General features: G+C 35.9%; 1 protein-coding gene across 1 annotated transcript in view; it reads left to right on the top strand.

Moving 5' to 3' along the window:
• Window positions 1-20955, top strand: part of LOC134664264 (protein O-mannosyl-transferase TMTC2) — a 103782-nt gene that overhangs the window by 47437 nt on the left and 35390 nt on the right. Inside the window, exons 3-4 of the mRNA XM_063520815.1 lie at window positions 112-1087; window positions 20789-20903. Of these exons, the coding sequence (XP_063376885.1) occupies window positions 112-1087; window positions 20789-20903 (1091 nt within the window). The remainder of the gene's footprint in view (window positions 1-111; window positions 1088-20788; window positions 20904-20955) is intronic.

Below are 20955 nucleotides of genomic sequence, written 5' to 3'. Positions count from 1 at the left end.
TCTCGAATTGGAATCTTGTCCTAGACCGTGAATCTTTCCTTTATTCTAAAATAAGTAAAATTAAAACTTACGTCAAAAAAATTTACTAAAAGTATATTTTGTTTGTTTCAGCAACGATGGCGGAGCGTGTGCGCACTGGGGATGGGGGGAGTGGCCTTACTGTACTGGCGGCTGCGGCTGACAGGGGCGCCTACGGCTTTCGCCGCCGCCGATAATCCAGCCTCTCGCGATCCTTCGTTCCTCACCAGGACATACACATTCGCCTATCTTCCAGTGTTCAACTTCTTCCTCCTTTTATACCCATTTCACCTCAGTTTTGATTGGTCTATGGACGCCATACCACGAATAACAACTCTTTTTGATCAACGAAATATTTCTACCATAATTTTCTACGCAATTATCTCTAAAGTAACCTGGCGGGCGATAGTCACCGAATTCACGAAACGCCAAGAAAATTCTTATAAAGAAGCAAAGTACTATAAGAAACAAAATTGTAAAAATAAGCACAAATGGAATTACAACTGCAAACAGTACAATAGACAGGAATCTATAGACAGAAAGAATTACCATGCACCTCACAAAGAAAACTCGGTTAAGCGGCAATTGTGCCCTTGCAACGGCTGTAAGCATGCGTTGACGGAAGAACACACCAGTGCATGCCGGGCCATCAATAACAACAACACAATGATGCATCACTCCACCTGCGTGTGCCCGATGGAACACAATAGGACGAAGGTGCAGCCGGTGCATAGACAGGTTTATCGCAGCCCTCAAGTGGCCATGCTCATGTCTATAGCATTAATGGCACTGCCGTTTATTCCGGCCAGCAATCTCCTATTCTATGTCGGATTTGTGGTTGCGGAACGAGTATTGTATATACCAAGTGTTGGATTCTGTTTATTACTTGGCCTAGGAGCTGGTGCTTTGACCCGGAGTTGGCACAAAAGTGAAGCTAAGAGCAGAATATTCATGCTTACTCTGCTATTGGTGTTGTCGGCTATGTGTGGAGCTACTTTAAGAAGAAACCTCGACTGGCATGACGAAGAGAGCCTTTTCAAAAGTGCCCTGCGTATAAATTCGCCAAAAGGTACGTATTTCTGTAATTCGCTCTACACACCTACTATAGTATTTTTCACATAGTTTGGGTATCCAACTACCGTACCGTAAGGTAACAGCTATCATCTTCATACAATTTATAATCTTAAAACGCAAAATATGTATTTAGGTGACAGCTGCCACCGTACTCAAGCCATGTGAAAAATACTATATTCTATTGCTAAATATTCGCATAAATGCCACGCCCCGATATTAAAAATAAGCCTTTGAAATCCGAAACTCTTACAGTTATGTAGGTACACGGGGATGGTTCCCCTTGCCTCTTAACGGGTGAAAGAAAAATGATGAAACTTTTTAAATAGTCAAGACCAAAATGTAATTACTTGCCAACTGAGATTGCAGTTAGTGTTGACAGCAGTATCTTTTCCAACATGAAACAGATTTATTGCTTCGGAGAGCGCCAAAGTTTTCAATTTAGGAGGACCATCGTATTAATCTTCAGTCAACGTCGTATCAAAAATATGCCATTTCACGCCGAAATATTTGAAGTTGGCAGAGCTAAAATTTATACTCTGTACCTTCCAAAGTTTGTTCACAGTTGCTCCCTCGTTACCACTCAAAACTAAGACACAATTAATTTGTTTGAGAGACAGCTACAAACTACCTGTCCACGGCGTGTTAGTAGCGTTCGCGGAGTTGGGAAGGAGGCTGCCACGGCACGCCTGTCCGTCGAGCACGCCCTCGAGTTTATAATGTATTCACTACCTCTACACAGTCGGACTCTTGACCTTTCTAGGACGCCATTAAACATGCATGTGCGAGGTCCCGCGGGACCGCCCCGGGTTTCTGTTCACATCACAAACTTTCGCCCAAAGAGAAAAGTTTGGCTTGACTGTTCTCGGTTGCCCTCACTTCTATTCATACGGTCCTCATCGAATATTGAGATGTTGTACGCCTCCAAACGAATATTATATGTATTTCAGAGGTATATTTATTTTTATGACCCAATTAATTCACTGACTTGTAATTTTTAACTACCTACTTTAAAGATGCATAATGACATTAATAACATATCCAATTTAGCTTACTACTTCGTTACACAAAATGTACTGTAGGATTTTAAGGTGTGAGTTACGTTTTTCCTTTATTAATGATTCATGAGTAATGAAATTAGGTATCGTTAGTTTTGTTTAATTGGCGACTGATATTCAAAGACGAAACCCAAGCAGAAAAGTATTAATTTGGGTTTCAATTCATTTAAGTATGTAAATATTTCTGAAACAACGTCTATTGGAACAACAGTCCTTGATATGTTGGTCCTGTATTAAGATAAAAAACGCGCGAAACTGAGTTATCAACAGGTCCAACTTAAATTTGGCAAGGGGCGCCACCGAATGGAAAAATCAACCTATAACTTATTCAGAAGCCACAAATATAATAAAATATGTTCCTTTGCCACAAAAACAATATTTCACCTAAATTATGACACTTTATCGAGGGGTCCCCGATCTAAAACTATCTAACTTATTTGTGATGGGTTCGAAAGAAAAAAATAAGAGGCGTGAGACATTTTTAAAAGTTTGAGGATGTACCTCGTAGTTTCAGGACGCGGACGTTCGGAATCACTTGTAAAATATTGAGTAGACGCATGTGTCAGCTGGCGCGTTAACTTATTTTCCCATGAGGATTACCCACGGTGACTAGACGGGGAACGCGAAAGTAGTTGCAAAGTATGTCGCTTTCCCAGTCGAGTAATATTTGTATAGCCGAGACTTTGCTTCAGCTCTCGTACTGCATCCATAAATTTATTGAAGTACAAATGCTAACAACGGCTGTCTTCATTTCCTTCGAGGTAAGATATCGGATGATATTACTGCCGTTACGAAAAACTTAGTAGTTTATTTTATTTAAATGGGCTTTTAGGTACACTATTATACTTATAGTGACTTTATCTAAATCAATACTTTATTTGGCTAACGGTAAATTCTCTTATTAAAAGCTTCAGAGTAAGCTAAAATATATTGAATTAATTCATGAATACCTTTGTCTTTGAAACCTAGATTTCACGAGCACAGCAAATAAATAGTCGTTTAAATTGAGTTATTTCACTTTGAACTGATTGGATGTGATTTCGTAATGATAAGTAAACCACAATAGTTAGGTATTTGTTTTATAAGGAGGCATAGTTGTTGTTTAACCGCTCGTGCTAATATTGATACCCGAGCAAGCGAAAGATTCCAAAATTGAACCACGAGCGTAGCGAGTGGTTCGAATAATGGAATCTTGAGCGTTGCGAGGGTTTCAAAGCACGAGGGTTATACAAAATTTGCCCTGAGTGAAACATAAAATTTTTCACCACACCAACCCGAACCAAATATTAAATGAAAAATATCAAACAAAATCAAATCCAAATGAATGTTATTAAATATTTATCATCCCAAATAATCATTTAAAAGTCAATTTTACCAGCAAACGTAAGAAAAAAACTCAGCATTTGATTACTTTGCCTCACATGTGAATAGAATGCAACTTTGCTATCAGTTTTTGAAGTGCAAAGTACCTAAGGCTTTCCGAGCTGGTGTGGTGAAAAATATATTATTTTTCATAATAATTAAGCTTTCTAGGCACCGACTTCAAACATAGGTATCAGTTGCACATATAAAAGGGATAATATTTTATTTCTGTCGTATAGTCGGTTAATCTTTTTTAAAGGTTTTATTTTATTTATGTGTTCAAATGTTCGGCATTATAAAAAGTTCTTTATGTCATTACATAAAACACTTCCTGAATATTCTGCGATTAATTGTCGTGATTATTAATCGAAAGATATCCAGGAAGCGATATTAATACATGTCATGCTTCTTAGATTAGCGGCGCGATTCGGGAAATGAATTAGAGATTAACTAGATACGATATGTAAAAATATGTGACGTCCCACGGGTAAAGGTACCTTATGGCGGTTGGGGCTTACGCTATTATTAACGTAACTTAAGGTACCTTTTGCCGTGGATCGTCACATATCTTTAATATTTCATATCTAGTGAATCTCTAATTCATTTCCCGTATAATAATATTGGTCATAATATATTGGCTCCATAAGTCGATCCGACAAAATAAATTCCATTAAAGTGGTTAAATGTAACAACCCTAAACATAAATCACAAATCAAGTGTTTGCGGAGACTGTTCCCTATTACTTTATAAAATATATCTTGGCAACGTCTCTTTGTTCCATTCTTCTTTACAAGTTTAGTGCTGGCAAGGACGTATGCGTATAGTAATTTCTTGGTAAAACTGTTCAAATTAACTTACTATTGACTTACTCGAATTAATTTAACTATACGTTTTGTCACGGCTCTTAGCTAGAGATATTCCTTGTTGTTCATTAGTTCCAAGCATCAAATCCAGAACAAAGGTAGCTTGCTATGATTTGTGCCTGCAAATAATAGGTCATTCCGGTTCTACTTGAGTGTTTGCTTTGCATTGTGCTTCATATTCACTGCTGCGCGGACTTGTTTCCCGTATAAACGTAATACAATAAATCTTATTGTAAAGTTTTGTATTCATTTACATTATGCTTAGGAGTAAGCGTTTCCTTTGTAATAATATAAGTGAGTACCTATATCTGGTATCCTAGAGAATGATTAAAATAATTCCATGCCAAGGTAATTTTTTCAAGTTTATTTAAATTAATAAAAACTATTTAAATGATCCTTTCGTTGTCAGAGGTAATTTGAAAACTTAATTATACGTGATTATGTCCCGTTTTTGTAATAATTAATGACTAACAGTTACACTTCCTACTGATATTAACTAGGTCACTCTTCCGAGTATTGTTTATCATAAGAATTAACTTAAATGACTTATTACTTATTTAAACGATTTCAATAAATTTACATCCCAAATTAAATACATTTGCACTAGAAACGGACAAAACTACAAAGTAGTAGTTAATGTCCAACTGAGCTATTCCAGTGAAAATCAGGAGTTCTGCCGAAGCCAGATGTAGCAGTTACTTCACCATTTAGCATAGCATGAATATTTTATCTCAAAATTTTAAACTGTAACTTTACTGAGGAAAGAATCACTTCGTTTGGTTTCAGCTTTCGTTAAAAGTAAACTTGTGAGTCATCGCGAAACGTTTGTAATATCCAAAGGTTTGTACTCGTATTATATTACGTACTGCTTACGAGGCATATCACACATGTGTACTAAACTGGCTAATTGCAAAACTTTACAGTAACGTCGGGTAGTCTCGTGTAATTTTAGCGCATGATTCAAATATTATCATCACAACCAACCACGACACAATTACGATGTACCTATGTATAAAGCAGCTTTATTCCTAGACAATATATGTATAAAGCGGCTTTATTTCTAGACAATATATTTACGTTTTATTCACATTTCTTTGGTAGTGTTACCAAATAGTTTTATACTTTATTTTATTGTTGTTCAATATTAGGTATCAGTTTCAATTAAGAGCCCTTCAACGTGCACACTAGCGCCACAGATAAATAATCGTGATTATTTAAATTTAACGAAAGATATTGAAAAAAGGGGGCCGCTACGTACTGTATTGTGTATTTAAGTACCTTTTGAATACATCAAACTAGTTTTTATGTTGCTGGATTTGTCAATCTATGCGTCCAAAGTTAAAACGGCCGTTTTTGTTTTAAGTTCCTAGATCGACGAAACCAGCAACATAAAAACTAGTTTGATGTATTCAAAAGGTACGTAAATACACAATACAGTACGTAGCGGCCCCCCTTTTTCAATATCTTTCGTTAAATTTAAATAATCACGATTATTTAGCTGTGGCGCTAGTGTGCACGTTGAAGGGCTCTTAAGAACGTGAAAGGCATGTTGCACTAGAAGCTGACAAAACTACAAAGTAGTTGTTAATATCTATGCTCGCGCTTTCAATAAGCAGAAATACAACAAATTAATGAAACATTTAATTTCCTGGAGCTATTCTATTGAAAACCGTAAATGATTGTTTTCATTATATGGGGAATGGGGTTGTTAATGTACCACCTGTATTGATCAACTTTGGTTACGTCGGCGCCGCGTTAACTGGCTTGTTAAGTGCATGCAATGCTTGCATTAGGCCGCCAGCCAGCCAACATTTGTTTTTAATTTGAACCGACTTTTAGTCGTGTAACGTCTAATGTCTGATATTTAACGGATAATCCTAAAATATATGATATTAAAATAATAAATATTTTTAGTTATATAGATAGGTACATTCAGGCGATAGACAGTGTAAAATTATATGTCTCTCCTGTTCCTGGATGTGAAGGATACTAAGAGCCTAATTTCTTGTTTTGATTTATATTAGCTCAAACCGCTTCCGATTTGTCACCATATCATAAGACGCGTGATTAAAGTAGACGATAAGCAAATGACGATAATTATACCAACAAATATTCTATGAATACATTTTATACTTTCTTCCCGCATTTTAATGAAGAAAAATCTTTTTGAATACCTAAGTAATCGTGTATACTTAAGTTTTGATTGAAACCAAGTTTAATGTAGTTTAATTCACCATCCACCACCGCGGTGCACCGGATCAATGTATTTATGAGCATAAGTCAAATTACATACCTGCCGAGTGCCGACTGAGCCACAGGTTCAGAATCGCTCGCAGACAACTCCGTATCTCTCAGCACCAGATTTAACTAAATTAACAGGCGTATTCTGATTTGAATATCAGATTATAAAATGGATGTGCGTTAGTTATGGATCTGATCTATTTCATAGCTTATTATTAAAAGAATAAAAAGATAGGCCCTATAATTATGTCGACATTATATAATCTTCCAATAATTAGTGTGGAAAAAACGGATCCCATCAAAAACATTACGCAATTATTCTACTACAAAAAAAAATTGAGATGTAATGTGAAACCCAGTCGGTTGTTTTAGTCAGTGCCAGGGGTGTTAAAACGGTATCAATATGAGATTAGATATTTTTATTTTTTAATATCTATCTCCATGAGCTCGGCGTCGGCGAAAGCTGGCGGGATACCGCTCTGGACCGATCAAAGTGGCGTGCTCTTGTGTTGGAGGCCAAGACTCATTTTGGGTCACCGCGCCAACAAAGTAAGTAAGTAAGTAGTAAGTAATATCTATAACGACTCTCTGTCTGAAATTGTTTGGAAAACTTTGATGGCTTCTCCAGAAAAGTAGCCGTCTTACAGATCCGACTCTTTTTAGCTAGTATAGCATATAAATATAGAGTGAATGACTTAGGGTATTTCCAAAAAACATTTGCTTCATTTCAAATATCTACAAATCGAATTTACTCGTTCGAAGCTAACCGAAATAACCTTTGTTTGTTATATCGAAGTCAGCGGCCTATTCAGGTCAGATTAATCAGCTAACCAGTGTACTACATATCAACCCAAGCCACAAGTTCAATAGATCAGCCGTCGATATTGAAGCAAAAGGTGTACGTACCCAATAAGCCCCAGGCTTAACCGATTAGGCCACCGCCCGTGTGCCGGCAAATTCGCAGTAATAGGGAGCACCCTGTGATTGCCTTGTTTCGAACACGCCAGAGACAAATTGGATCGAGTTAGCTCTCAGTGCACGTTACTGTCAAACAAAATGGGAACATTTTTCTGAAATTGCCATTAGAAAACGAGTCATGTAAGTGCTTGACCGTTAAGTGGCGACCGTGTGGACGGCTTTATAAAATTTTTAAAATCTCCTGCTATAAAATTGCAAAAAAATGTATCTGGTTAAATGTAATCAAGTCAGGCGTGGCTCACACCGCGATTTCGTCGCTTTGCTACAGGTAGCTAAGACTACATCCGTTCCACCCCAATTTTGGGGAAAACCATAAGCCGCGCGTGGCGCTGTAACAGCGCCACGCGCACACATTACTTTACAATTATTTTTTTGGTGAAAGATGCGCCTGAAATTGTAGATTCCGAAAATCCAAAAAACCCGTTTTTGAAAATTTTCGAGTTACTTGTTTTCTGCTTAGGGCAGCCGTGTTGCCATCTTATCTCTTATCTGGCGGCCATATCTGTGCTGATCGTAACAGACGCGTTTTGTTAGAGATTGAGTGTGATCAGGTACTAAACAATTGTGATTTAACACTATTTTTCATCGCATTTAATTAATATTAGACTATTCATCTATTCAGTGCTAACAATCACGATATTTCGATGTTTCTTTTCTTCTATGTACCAGTTTCCTTACATACGGGGAATGCTACGACGTAGCGCTACGACCGTAGCTTAGCGCTGAATGAGACCTCGAGGCCAATTCGAACGTACACTTTGCCATCTAAGTGATATCTACATCATCATCATGTTGGCTGGTGGAATAGTGATGAAATTGAATGATTCATATTTAATAGCGTTCGTTTGCATTTGATTTCCTCGCCTTAGCGTTATGAAATATTTTGTTTCACTGTAGCAAAGTTTGTCTAACCCTCGTGCCTTGGCACTCTCATAATCCTCAAGATTCTACTTTTACAACTACCCGCTACGCTTGTGAATCAATTTTGGAAACTGTACGTGTTAAATAGTAGATCAAAGTCGTTGTGTGTCAATGCTGCTTAATGTCAAAGAGTTGACACGCACATTGCTACAATTTTATTACAAGACTTGGAGAGAGTTACATGCGCACTCATCCATATATAAGTATAAGAGTTTTAATGTCTTTAGCGGCCATAAAGCACTCGTGACTCTTATTTTAGGACCCAACTATCTAAAGTATTAACGTTTGGCATAATTTTTATTTCTATATTCGAACTATAGGTAGGTATAATACCTACTCTAGATTGAATTTGTAATTTTTGAATAGTATTTAAGAGTGTGGTAATGACCCCTTCAGTTCTTAAGTGAATGAAAAACAATAACTCGGCTGACATACTATGTAAATTAAATATATGTAATTTCTACAACGACAAATTCTTAATTGACAATTCACGATAATACCTTCAGAAATAATGAGGGATATATAATAGCAATATAATAATGAATACACTTACTCAAACCATAAAGCTTATAGTCCGTGAACTGTCTTTCATCATGGGTGCCATGAGACGGTGTTTACTCTAAAAGTGTATTAGTGTGGGTATGTAGGTGTAACGGGTTGGCTTAAAGTAATGAGAATTTTCGTTTTCGGAAATATAAAAAAAAAGACAATAGCTGTGGGTTTTCGAAATTTTACAGTGACAAACAAGAGCATATTTTAAATTACAAGAAAACATTATATATACTATAACATCTCCCACATCCGATTTCTCATAACTGTGTTCAAACCCTCTGCGTCATGCTTTGGACAACGTTTTATTTACATTCCATAACTGTTTTATTGCCGTTAATTTTAATTATTTCGGCATATTAGCTTGTTATCTATATCATGCCATCATTCACAATTGCTAACTGATTAACATTTTCATGAAATCTGCAACTGATTGATATTTAGAGAAAATTGTTTATGTATCATATTTTGGTAAAATGTATGCAATGACGTTTTTAACTGGTTTTAGGCTCTCGCGGAAAAACGACTAAACGTTTCCAACCCTAGAATATCCCCAAGACTTAAATCAATCGAAGAATTTTGGCAAATATTATATACTCTGATATATATTGCGATAGTAGGCAAAAATATTATAGAATAAAATAAATTTTACCGTGTAATTACAAAACGATCAGTCAGAGAGTACTTGGTAGTTTGTCCAAAGTGAAAAGCAAACGGTCAGAAGCATGTTACGTAAACTAACACAAGGGAGGCCAATTACTTCATTCTTGAATTTGGTTCTAATGTTGGATATTGCATAGTTCTTCAATATAACATCCAGAAATCCATGGCCATTGTCTTTTTGTCTTTATGTCCGAAAACAAAAATTCTCATTACTTTAAGCCAACCCGTTAGGAGGCCAATTCAAACTTAGGCATCAAAGATGATATTTAAATGATGTAATTTTGTTCTCATTCACCCGTGTGTCTCGCTTGCACCGATACATGTACGGACAAGTACGAGCGAAATACACGCGGGACTGATAACAAAATGACATCATACAGATATCAATCAATCAATTTATTTAATTCAGACATAAATATCCATAAAATTCTTAGAATTCACACACACATTCAGTCACATTCAGAAGACTCAATAAAATATGGTTAGTAACATAGTATGTAGATATCAAATGAACACTTATTATTATATCCCGAAATAAATCTTTATTTGTTCTAAGTTTTGTTATGATACACCATCAGTGTAGTTTATAAATTTACAAAATAAAAACTTGGTTGTGTCGAGGTATAAAGGTTTTTTAATAACAAAACTTCTGTGAGACAAACGGCTCCATTCGGAAAATGAATTAGATTTCTACTAGACTTCAACAAGTTACGATATGGATAATTTAAAGATAGATATATGTCAAATTTGACGTTTCCGCGATTCTGGAGGTCCTCTTGAACGATTTCGACAAGTTATGACTTAGATATCCAAGTCACATCTAGTCGATATCTAATGTAGATCTAGTTGATCTCTAAATCGTCTCTAGATCTTGTGATTATCTCGAAATCCGAATAGGCCTGAAAGACATATTAAATATATTAAAAATGGGTCGTGTCGGGTCGGGTCGGGTGTCGAGCGTTTTTCGACTTAAAATACGTGAGTGACCAGTTATTATTATTAATATATTAAGGTTTTTTCATAAATTTACCCGTATTGTCTAACAAGTCGAAATAATTATAAATATGTATATATAAGGCTGAAAGGCTCTTCGGAAATTCCAATATGTTTGTATATCTCGTATTAACTGAAATATGATAGTTCCAAGAGGGGTTTCCTCAAATGATTCGTGGAAGACTTTATTGATACAATCCCAAAGTAAAAAAATAATATTTTAAAATAAAAGTAAATTAAGTCGCGATCTAAACTTTAAACCAATTATATTATTTACGTTTTGTTCAGTATCATACATATAATATTTACAATCTCGTGGGATTTTTTTTTATTAGAAAGCTTTGTACTTTTTAGCAGTCAAAAACTTTGTAGCAGAACGTATTGATCTAACTTTATTTGTAATAAAATGTATAAATGTTTTCCAAACAGTCGCTGCCCGCTATATTAATAACTTTTTATAAAGAAGTTCTTTGAACAAGTAAATATAAGTAGTTAATACAAACTTATAGCGTAGACGTAGAGTTGTCTCAGGCACATTATACATAAGTACCTATAGTACCTACCAGCACGTATTGCCATGATTGTGTTCTTTATTTCTTGTAATTTATTTATTTTTGATATTAAAACAACTCATTTGGCTGAATCAACTTTAGAACACTGATTTCGTGTCCCTAGACTCCCTAGCTAAGACTTTTATTTAAATCCATATTGATATTTTTTACTTTTTTGTTTACCATAAAGTATTTAATTAGTACAATAAAATTAAAAACTTGACCAGATAAAAGACAAATTTTGTACGGTAACGCATCAAAAAAAATGTTTGCTCCTATACAGATTTTTGTGTGGTCTATCCGATTTGATGGATTATGTACACCATAATGATGTCTGTCTGTCTTGTACCCTGGTTTACTTATTAATTCATGTTCTGTTGACAATACTACTATACCTAGCGTAAGCTAGCGTAAACAGTAATGTTTGAGCTATACGTACACAGTTGTACGTATAGCTCAAACATTATTACACGAGTAGATGATGAAAAAAAGATGCAAGCTTGCGTAGAACTGTTTATGTGGAGGTTTCTTAAAAGCTATTTTTTTAAAGATGGACTTACGTATATGTATATACATAACTATGTTGAACAAATAAAATCCTTGTGACAGACGCGTTTTGTTAGAGAGGGAGTCTTCTGTACCTAGTACTATTATTTATTCTGTGATAGGACTTACATTTTCGAAGAGTATATTTTATTAAAATGATTTAACTAAAATGTCACCTGTGTCACTCGTATCATCATCCCTACTAATTCGTTACTTAAATATAATTTTATAAATGCAAAAGTAAGCCTGTCTATCTGTTACCTCTTCACGCTTAAATCGCTGAACCGATGTAGATAAAATTTTAGTATAGAGATTATTAAAGATAGTTTGAGGCCCGAAGACGGACATAAGATCGTCTTTATCAATAATCATCATCATCATTATCCCACACAGACGAAGTCACAGGCAGAATCTAGTATAGCTTAAGGAACCCAGTAATGCATGAATATACTCTAGCCTAATCTAGATAAAAGGTTGTTGAGAACTCTTTATCTGGTCAGAGTGTAGTGTCTAATCGATTAAGCTCGGTGTTATCGAGTCCATCTGGTCGGCCGCGGAGCTAGCCCAGGAGACGGGTGTATTTTATTTGATATCGTTATTTATACTGGCATAAAAATGTTGCTCAAATGCAATAATTTGTAAACGTACTGTGTGTTCATGCAGACCGCTCTAAATGTATTTCTTCTGCGTAGTAAAAGTATAAGTACCAGCGTTCAAAAGTGCAAGGATAGATGACGACCGTAATGCCTTAATATTACGGTTGAAACATGTCCATGCACTTTTGAACGCCACTGTACATCATTTTACAGTTCTACTCAAGGGGACGGTGAGTGAAATTGGGTGAAGTGTAAGGGGTCCAGGAATAAAAAAATACATTTGATTAATATTTATCTTTGTTGTTTTCGACAACATACATGAATGAGAATTTAGTTTTTGTTTTGAGATAACATCTTGTTCGATTACATAAAATTATTAATATGTAAATGAAAATATGTAAATTTATTTCTTACGAGTACAATTTGATGAAATAATATTCATCTGTCTGTCGGACTATTCATCCAGACGACGACCCGGGGATTAAGGCCATTATCCTAGTTGTGAACTTGTTTCACGGCTGCTTAGATGACACCGTTGACTTATCTGTACTGACTGTTTGATCTCGAGAACTTTGAAAACGGTACGAAGACAGATGTCAATTTGTTTGTGATAGATCTCTCTGGTTTTTGAGAGCATAATTAGTTGACCTATTTAATCTGTGTAATTTATTGTTTAATTTAATTGTTTAACGGTTTTCGGTTCTGCTGAAATTTATCTGCAAAGACACTGCCTAATTGCACAATAAGTATGTACTTCGATTGTTTTAAATACTTTTATTTTGGTTGTATTGTACAACTATCCGACTAATCAGCAACAGATATTCGACAGTTCGAACGGTACGAAATGGGAGCGACCTATAAAAAGTCTCGCGTAGTATTAGCTACGAACATTTGATTGATTTAATATAAGGGTAAAATAAATAGTTTATTTTGCTAGGGGCAAAAAAAAATGTATGAGGCTTAGGATACTAAGTGATTCTATTGCCCTCGTGCTGGTTTTCTTAAAGGTAAATAGGGTAAACTAATCATATTGTTACTATGGTCCTTCTTTGCCATCTCGTACTTACATTCATTACCGTTAATGAAGAAACTTTACTTACAAAAAATAAATGAAAATACTTTCCTTACCTACTGATTCCTAATAGTTATTGTGTTAATGGTAACTAAGGCATACATACGTAATGAGCATTTTAGTTTCCATTAGCTATAGGAAAGTTCTACGTCAAACGGCCGAATGTTTGTTTAGGTGGATAAAAATATTGTGTGCTTTGGTTTTATTTAATCTTTATTGAAAAAAGGGGAAGGTAAACGTGACAGTGATGGACACAGTCATGTTTAGCCTATATAGTATACCCAGAATTAGTTTTTGGTCGGAGCTCCTTGAGGTTACCTCACTCTCCTACTAATTTTAATGTGTAGGAATGAATTTTATTCAGTGGGTCGAAAACGACCATGGGGCATATACATATACGTGTTAGTTGAAACTTTCGATAAATGAGCCCTTAATTCTAATGCAGATTACAGCGAGCGAGGCGAGCTGCTTGGGATTAGCGACCGCACGTAGGTATCCTAGTACTCGGGGGAGTTTTATCACCCAAAAGATGGGTGGGTGGGGCAGGATTCTCTGCCTCTGGCTGGTCTTAGCCGGCTGTCTAGAATGGAATCCCGGAAGTTGCGTTCTCGAGGGCAGATGGCGAAACGTACCTAAGCGGCGAGTTCGCTATAGGTAGGTATGTTTAAAGTCCAAAGACATCTTTCTACCCTCAGTCCCCACACCGATGTTGCCCTTGAGCCATATACTATGTCGCTTTTTGTGTGGGCCAGTTACAATCTGCCGGAAAAAATTGCAGCACCGTTTTATTAGACAGGCGACCGATTTTTTTCCCATAGCCCAGTGATTAGTCCATTACTGTCACCCAGTACCCTGGTTTATTTTAGATTTCTTCAACTCTTTATAGTCCTTATAGCCTTGAACTCCATTGTTCATGTTCAGTGATAGCACTGTGTAAAAAGTAATAATGGTCCGATGGCCTTTGGCGTGTACCGAGCTACTAACAATGGCGATGACAGCGATGTATGCAGCACGGGTGCGCGCGACCCCCCCTCCCCTCGTCACCCCTCGTCGAATGACTGCATAGACTGTAGTGATGGGTAAAGACATGAATAATATTGTCATTCATACGTTACATGTACCTATTCCAATTATCAATTTATTTTAATCACTACAGTGTAAATAGCTAGTTAGTATCTTAGTATGTCATAAGTCATAACTTAAAAGTAATGACATTCCTACTGATATTTGGTCTGCATAACGCTCGCGCGTCGTTCGTTTAACGCAAGAAAGCAGAAAATCACAATATAAAGTGAAGGATATACAGTAAAAGTAAATTATTCAAAAATAACAAACTCTTTGTACTGTCATGTCACCTATATCCCATCAATATATCACCGGCTTCAATTATTATTTGCTTTATTCACTTCATTTGGGTTTTATATCGGCCATTATGGTAATGACTGGTTAGGCGAAAGACATCAAAATGCTTTTATTGAACGTATAGGCGTCATGCGCTACTCTGCATTTAATGGTAGTCATAAGCATTTATTCACAGGGAAGTGTATTTCGATGAAGTCGATATATTTTCATATGTCATGTATGTACATTAGCGTGTTGTATAGGGATGATCGAGTCTAAGGGAAACTACATTATCTAGACTTTAGAATTTGGGTTTCTGAGTGTGGATGTACATTTGTATCCACTGTAATGCTGCTTGTAAATTTTGTATATATTTAAAAATAATAATAAGACATTTAAGAAATTTCAATCTAATATCGGGAAATAGGTCAATTTTTGCTTATTTTGGAAGCTAAATTGCACCCACACTAACATACATACATCATACCTACTAACAGGGCATGTTATTTAGATAGGAGCTTGTAAATTAGAAGCTAAGTAACCAAATATACCTAGAACCCAAAATATACCTAGTGTAAAAAAATTCAAATCGAAATAAAATCTCATCATATTGGCAGCGGTTGTTTCCTGAAAGCACTCTAACCTAACTCGGGGTTAAATAAAAAAGTTAGTCTATTGACGCGGTTCTATTGTGTTTATTTGTTTTACCTGTTGGCTACTCCACTCCGCTTCCGGAAAATAGTCAGACATCGACAGAGTTTTTTTTAGAAATAATTCTGTTTAAAGGAACGTTCGTTGGATTTAATCTGTTATGTTATAATAGTACATTGTGATACAAGCGTGCTGCGTTGGTCATTTACACGGGGCGATATTGTGCGTGCAAGCTGAAAACGAACGCGCAATAAGAAAGCCGATGTGTGTAATGACCTAATGACCAATGCACAATTGCACAGTGTGTTGAAAAACGTCGTATTGTCAAAATACTCCCGAGGAAAAAGGCGACATATTAATGAAATTTTGATTGTTCAAACAGTAAAAGGCAGTCTATTGTGACGGACAGGTAACTACGGAGCCCTTCACTGAGCATGGCCGGGCAAGCTCTTGGTCGATTAAGGAATTATAGTAAGGTATATCTGTAGGTAGATATGTACTTAAATTATGTACATGTACTTACAGTTCTACTTGTACTAAAATTCAGTAGTTATTTAAACTTATCAAAATAATAGTGGTCTCATCCATAGTGTACAAATGATAAACATCCTACAGAGTTAATGTATACGTTTCTGCTTCAACTTGTCTTTTATAAAAATAAACGCTCACATTGCGTCTCCTAATATGTATAATATTGGCCTGCACGGATATGATGGTCGTTCTTGTCTACGTGACAGCGTGATAAAATATCCGTCACTTTCTATCCCGCGGAGTTAAATGTGACAGTTACTTTACCACGTAGATAAAGCCATCCATACGAGTAATACGCCTGCTGAACAATCGGAACTACAGTACGCTTTAAGATTTCTCTCTTAATTTTGAATCATATCGTTTTCTAATATTAATGCAGTTGAAGTTTTGTTACAGAATCGGCTCCGAGAATTGCGTGCGTGGCTGTCGAATTTCGCTCGGATACTTTATAGTCGCGTTAACGTTTATGACGTCGAGTCTCCAACGACCATTCCTCGAATCGAACGCCGCCTTTGGCACGCATCTATACTAGGGGATTATTCTTTAACGAACTGTCGGGAAAGTCGTATATTTGGTTATTTGAGATCATCCTTATTCGACACCGATGTGGCAGTAATAGCCGGAACGCAATTTTCGTTTTTTCGTTAATACAGTTGATATGTTAAGTTACTTAGTAACTACATATTTGTCATCGTATTATTTATTTTAACTCTTACCACAAGGATTAAAAAGTACTTTTTAACTGTTGTAACAACGATCTCGCGTAGTACCTATGGCTATGTTTTACTGCAATGGTAAAACTAGGTACCTACCCAATTATTACAATATACCATGCAATAATATTAATCCCTACTATAATATTATAAATGACAATGTAACTCCTCGTCTGTTACCTCTTCACGCTTAATCCGCTGAACCGATTTGAAATTTGATGTATGAATATAGTTGGAGACCCGGGAAAGGACATAGGATATATTTTATCAACCATTATAATTACCATTCCACGCAAAAGAAGTCGTGGGCAGAACCTAGAAGTAGATAATTAGGTATTTAATAAATAAACAAAAACAATCTCAGTCAACTGAAACGTGTCTACCTACGAAGAAAGTTTGTTTAGCGAAAATCAATAATACACGTACATGTTCCCTATCGATTTGTACACTATGTAAGACGGTGACCGTTATCCATCAGGCGACCCATTCCCACTGCTATTGCATAGGTAATAAATATCCCCGTTGAATTACATTTACTCAGGTTTTTGAAGGACATTGTTAAATATGTTACCGGTAAAAAGTATTTCCTGCTCAAAGCTTCATTGTTACTCGAAGATTTTTTTATGTCGCAATGAATACTAGGTTTTATGTGCGTCGTCGCTGAGACTATAAATGCTTGGCTAACTTTGCTACTCTCGCTAGTATATTTATGGAACCTTTTGTCAATGTATCAAACCATCAAATAAAATTCTCCGTTGGATTTTACAATCCCTACTTATATTATGTCTTCTGTTATCTCTTCACGCTTAAACCGCAATCCGATATACCTAGACAAAATTTTAGGCCCGGGGAAAACATTTGGCACGATTCTGGAAATGAATTAGAGATTATAAGAACCCTTACAGACATTATCAAACGTACTACTTCTTAAAAGCTGTATTATAAAAACCTTAGTAAAATGTACCCAAATAGTTAACCTTTATATTTAAGTCATGTCCACAAAAACGCCTGTTTAAAATGTTTTTGCTCCAATACACCGGTATTGGAGTAAGTTAAAAAAAAGCAGTAGAATCCAAGTCTCTAATCCTTTTAACCACGGCGATGTCTGTTGGGAATCCTAGCGTAGTAGTGGGAGGCAATCGGGATTCGCGCAAGTGATCCGTTGCCTGTTTATAGCTACTATAAAAGCGGTATACTAAAGTGGGGGACATGGCAGATACAAACCCATTCCCCCACTAAAGCTATAGAGAATACCGACACTTTATTATCTGGAGCCTTTAATGTTTTATTTCTTTCACGTATAATTAATTATCTCCGTATATAAAAAAAAATCACTTCCAAGTTCGCAGTAGTATCAAGTATTAAATACTCGTATACCTACTTGTCAAAATCGTCTCATATGTAAATTTTGATGTTCCGGCGCGGTGGAACACGAAATCGTATAAGTATACATACATAGCCAAAATGGCAAAAATGGAACCCTTATAGTTCCATCGTGTCCATCTGTCCGTTCGTCTGTCAGCCCGTCCGCCCGTCAGCCTGTATGTCTGTACGTATGTCACAGCCACTTTGCTTGAAAACGGAAAGCTATATTTTAATGAAATTTGGATATTAAAAAATAGATGTATTATGTGAGCTGCTACTTTGAAGTTAAAATTAAAGACAAAATATTTTTAGTTCATATACAATATACTTACTGAATTCACCTGTCTACAAATAATAATAAAAACATTATTTTAGTAGAAATCAACGTATGGTATATCATTCGATAGGTCTATAAATAATCTCCCCAATCTGTTAAACTGAGCACACTAAAAATACAAACTAGGTTATTACCTAGTATATAGAGCTCAGTTAAAAGGACGTAAGTAAGTGACGCGAAGGTTTGCTTGTATGGCCTTTTCATATTGTATGTAGTTAGTTTTGACAGCTTAGGTGCAGTCAAGAGTATAAAAATATAGGTGCATATAGCTTACTCACAAATATGTCCCATAGTTCTTAATTCGGTGACATAAGAACTATGGGACATATTATTTTTGAGTATGATGTGTGCACCCATATTTTTACACTTGACTGTGCGTATATCTTAATACTTATATACCTTTTTACAATTGTGATTCTAATTTCTGGAAAACGTGGAAATTAAATATTATTAGGTAGATACCTTTTGTCCTAAATCTACTGTTTTCATTAACATTCCTTCGTATTCAACATTTAGGAACTAGATGCTATGTGGCTAAGTCACGGGGTTCTCCGAATAGCTTAAATACTGGCAAAACTCCACACTTTCAAGCATTGCAGCTGACTGAGATAACGCGCGAGTCGAGCTGCTGAATTGGGGCAAAAGGAGTTAGTAATCTCCTATTGTGTGTAATTAATGCACATACGTACATTTTGTATTCGTATTTCTATTCGCAAATTTTAGTCAAATATACCTACTAAAATACTTATATAATATACTAAAACAAATACGGTAGCAAATACAAGCTTTCTTGTGTACGAGTATATCGTATGTTTTGTAGATAAAACTATCCTATATTCTTTCCCGGGCCTCAAAACTATATCCATACCAAATTTCATCTGTTTAAATCGGCTCAGCGGATTAGGGGAGCGGGGGGTTTGTTGTAACAGTTTTAGGAAAAAGGCCTGTATTGTCTAAAATATCTATAATTTTATGATTCTGAGTATGAGGGTTTGTAAAGTATTTATCTAAGCATTAATTCCGATTACAAAATAATTTGAAATGTTTACGCATCATTAACCCCAGACACTTTTTGAAAAACTGGGAGTTGTTACAACTTACCCCGTAATTGGGGCTTGTTGTTACAGTTTTAGGAAAAAGGCCTGTATTTTCTAAAATATGTATAATTTTATGATTCCGAGTATGAGGGTTTGTAATCTAAGCACTAATTCCGATTACAAAATATTTTTTAAATGTTTACGCATCTTGTACACCAGACACTTTATGAAAAACTGGGAGTTGTTACAACTTACCCCGTAATGCACATCCACTTGCTTCGAAGTCTGGCGGGGCAATGGCGGTGTTTACTTTATTCCACGAGTTATTAAAATGACGAGTTAAAAAATTAAAATGTTTTTAATTCCCCGTCAAAATTGAGCGTTACTACTTACCCCTGTTACATTAAGCCCCCGGCTTCCCTAAGCGTGAAGAGGCAACAGAGGGCCTACCGCGAACCACGACCGACGTGTTGCCTCTCTGTCGCCCTTGTATATTCGTACGTAAGTATGACAGGGAGACAACACATCGAACGTGGTTCGCGGTAGGCCCTCAGATAGCAAACAGACCGGCTGTAATTAATATTTTATGACTAAGAGATGAGATATGAGAAAGAGAAATAACATAAAAAATTCCAATTTTGAAAAAAAAAGTGTAGGGGACAACTTTAAATAAAATGGCCCAGATACGTGCAATGACAAAACAGTTACGTATTAGGATTATAGGGAACAGTGTGTTAAAATGTATACCGGTTTCCATAATTAATAATATAGTAACACACTGTAAAGAAATGACTAAATGAGGTTTTTGGTTAGGTATAAGGTTATTGAGTTACCTACGAAAGTTATTTAAGAAGTTTATAATGCTCCAAACATTGTGATAGAATTTTGTACTATCAATTTTATTTATTGGCTGCTATAACATACATATTTTGTTTTACCTATAATATTATCTATTAATATTTACGCTGTAATTTTACGCGGTAACATAATCGGCTCCAAATAATGGATGAAGTGATCTGTTTATTTATTAAAATATTACTGATATAATACGTTACCTTTTTAATACGCGTTCCGAGAGTATTTTTTAGTAAAAAGAGAGAATTTGCAATTAAAACATAAAAAACGTACTTGCCTTGTTTCATTATATTTTTCATGGTTTTACAATTGCCACATCTCACAATGTGGCAATTTTGCAACTGTGGCAAGGGTGAAAATTATAATTGTTCGTTCCTAACTCAATATAGCTCACGTAAATATGAGAAAATAGTGCATTATTCTACCGCATCGTATGAATAATAGAACGTAAACATTAATTAAATGCTTTTTTGCAGCATACGGCAACCTCGGCAGCGTGCTGAGTGCGCAGGGTCGGGTTGCGGAAGCGGAAATCGCGTTCGAGAGGGCGCTCAAGCACAGACCTAATATGGCCGACGTTCATTACAATTTGTGAGTATAATACTATTACCTCCCCTAAGAGACTTGATACCGTATCAAAGAC

This window comes from Cydia fagiglandana, chromosome 1 (genome assembly GCF_963556715.1).
Source record: "Cydia fagiglandana chromosome 1, ilCydFagi1.1, whole genome shotgun sequence".
NCBI lineage: Eukaryota > Metazoa > Arthropoda > Insecta > Lepidoptera > Tortricidae > Cydia > Cydia fagiglandana.
Note: the sequence above shows the minus strand (reverse complement) of the source record. Positions and strands in the feature narration are given on the sequence as shown.